The 2,678-nt window shown below is 40.0% G+C and overlaps 1 protein-coding gene across 1 annotated transcript; it reads right to left on the bottom strand.

Annotated features, from left to right (window-relative positions):
* Positions 1-1,640: 1,640 nt before the first annotated feature.
* Positions 1,641-1,967, bottom strand: RB195_019914 (uncharacterized protein; the record flags this gene model as incomplete). The annotated part of the gene is made up of 1 exon (XM_064187982.1): positions 1,641-1,967. One exon carries the CDS (start codon positions 1,965-1,967, stop codon positions 1,641-1,643), a length of 327 nt encoding a protein of 108 aa, XP_064043863.1.
* Between the last annotated feature and the right edge of the window lie 711 nt (positions 1,968-2,678).

The raw sequence follows: 2,678 nt of genomic DNA, 5'->3' as shown, positions 1-2,678 counted from the left end.
CTGCAATGGTAGCGGTGGTCAGCTTAGTATACGTTTCCTTATTTTTGCCAGATTTTGATCGACTTATCCACGTTCAAAAATTCTCAACGTCGTTTAATTTCATTTCTATTTATTGTACAAAATGACTCAAAGAGACATCTTCTGTTGTTGTGACGATGGATCTGAAATGTCGTACCAACTGACAATTTACAAATAAATAAAGATGTATATAAAAGTTAAGCAACCTCTCCAAACAAAGCTCTCTGAGCTCTCCTTGACTCGAGCTGGGCTCAAATATGACCACAATGATGACTTTCTTTGTAGGTAACATAATTACGTTGTTTCTTGAAAAATTGAAATTTAATTTCCTCATCCTTAACAGACAGCTTTGCCCTCAATGACTCTAACATCCAATTAAACATTTTTAGAGTTTTTATTCTGAATTTCTGAAATTTTTATTTTTATTCTATTGTCCCAAAATGTGGCGAACAGTGGCAAGTGTGGAAATATTTCTGTGACACAATCAATCAAATCAATGTGAAGTCCTGAGCTAGAAGTGCTTCGTTTTCGTAGGAAACGACTCGTAGGGATGTGTTGTTTGATCAGTCAACCCCTCAGGTCACCTCATAGACCCATCAGCTCAGCTTACCATTGCATCCGATTACGTGAAGGGAAGATTCAATGGACAGTAAGGGATGGTGAATATTTTAGTTAGTAAAAGTTGTTTGTACGAAAAAAAAACTATGAAGTAGTCGATAATCCCTTGGATAATACTTGTTAAGCGCCTCTTTGTAGACTCTCATAAACCTAATCTAGCTAGTAGTGCGAAAATGTTTTTTTTCGCTAAATTAGGGTAAATTAGGTGAATTAGGCAATTAGGTAAATTTCATTACTTGTTAGGAAGTCAACTGACTTTTGCGAAGTTCCCTCCTCAAACTGTGATGAGCTGTCCCTCACGAATCAGGGATTTCTATCCGTACAGTTGCATTCGCCTCATCTGCTCTGTTTCTTTTGAAAAAATTGAAGGTCGTGAGATTGTCGTTTTTGAAATCACTTTAAGAAATTAATTTTAAGTTTAATTTTTTCTGGAATTTGTTTTGAGTTTTTTTGACAGATAACGTTCCGGTTGTTTGGCATAACTTTCGAATATCGAACCGAGTTATCGAATAGATAATCTTTGTTATCGCTTTCTTTCTGTGTCCTTGCCCGTGTTCTGGGTTTATCCTCTGATATCAAAGTGTTCTGCGGATATCGGCATGAAATTTGTTTATCGTTCTGCCCAAGACGAGGCCCAAGACGAGATTTTATCCAGTTTAAAGGTTACTGCGATAAAATTCTCTGGAAGTACATGTAAAACTTAGTTTATATGTATAATAATTAATAATAGTGTTATAATATTAATAGAGCAGTACAAGATCAAAACCGAATAGTCTTAGGAGATGTGGAAAAGTGGAAGAACTGGAATCTCAGGTGATTCTTGCCCTTAGAAAGCAAATTCGACTGTGATTCTCACGTTTTTCTCGCGATTCGCACAATTTTCATTCTGTGTTCAAACGAAGGAAGCGTAGATTAAGCTTAGCTGGGGATTGGCTTCAGCTCGAGCCCTGGCCGTGTGTTTTTGGCACTGCCGCTCCCCTCATTGCTCTTATATCGACCGGAACTCAGTCCTGGATGGGTGCGTGTGTGTGTCGGGGGCCAGCTAGGACAAGCATGCCCGACAACCGACTCGAACTTGGTCGGTTCCCCTTCAGACCTCGACCCTTCTCAGCTACCATCTCTTGCCGAAGGCTTCCGTTCATTGCAACCTCCTCCGTGTCCTCCTCATTCGTCTCTCCTCTACCGAATGATCGGCGATTTCTGTCTCGAACGCTTAGTGGGTGGTGATAAATTGCCGCTATAACCGCTCGCACACCGACATGTCCGTTGAAAAATGGCCGAAGCAAAGTTTCCGAATGTTTATCCTTGAAAATTCCGCCTTTTTCGCGCATTGCTGGATGCTGGAGCAGAAACTTCTAGGCGTAAATTTTATGTCTGAATTATTTATAGTCGAAAATATCTACTTTGGCATCTCCTATCTTTTTTTTTCAAATTAGCTGATTTCCCTTAATGATTCTCTCATCATTGTCCTTCTTTGTTGGTTTCGGAAGGTTCTGTTTGAATTTTAGTGGATTTTTTTTTGAACACGCTGATTTCTGCGGATGGAAAAAAACGCCTCTCTTTGTGTAGGTTGGCCTAATGGCCTAAGACAAACTCGGCTCTGAGGCAAAGTTCCGAGATAAAATCCAAGGTTCATTCAGCTAGTAGTTTTCTGACTGCCTTCATCGTCATGGACGATCATATCATGGATAAAATAACATCTAAACGACACTGCTCTTGGTTTACCTGATCGCGGATAGAAATGGAACACTGGATGGGACTCTAGAATTGAGTGACTGTCGGGTGCTGCTCATTTTTCTTCCCGAAAATTGTTGAGCTTAGCTTTGTAGTACAAAGTGAATTGCAGCCTACATGAATATGCGTATTGCTGCACGCCATTTCTCATCCGAGAAAAACGCCACACCATACAATCTCCAGCGAGTACACCTAATTTTTCCAGACAATTACATCCAGAAATATTCTGGGTTCGACACCAGAGATATATGAGCTTTTGTTATTTCCAAGGTCATAAGGTGATGACGCCATTGCGGATCCGTAGATGA

Source organism: Necator americanus, chromosome II, assembly GCF_031761385.1.
Source record: "Necator americanus strain Aroian chromosome II, whole genome shotgun sequence".
NCBI classification, from domain to species: Eukaryota; Metazoa; Nematoda; class Chromadorea; order Rhabditida; family Ancylostomatidae; genus Necator; species Necator americanus.
The sequence above is the reverse complement of the archived record's forward strand: the minus strand, read 5'-3'. Positions and strand labels throughout refer to the sequence as shown.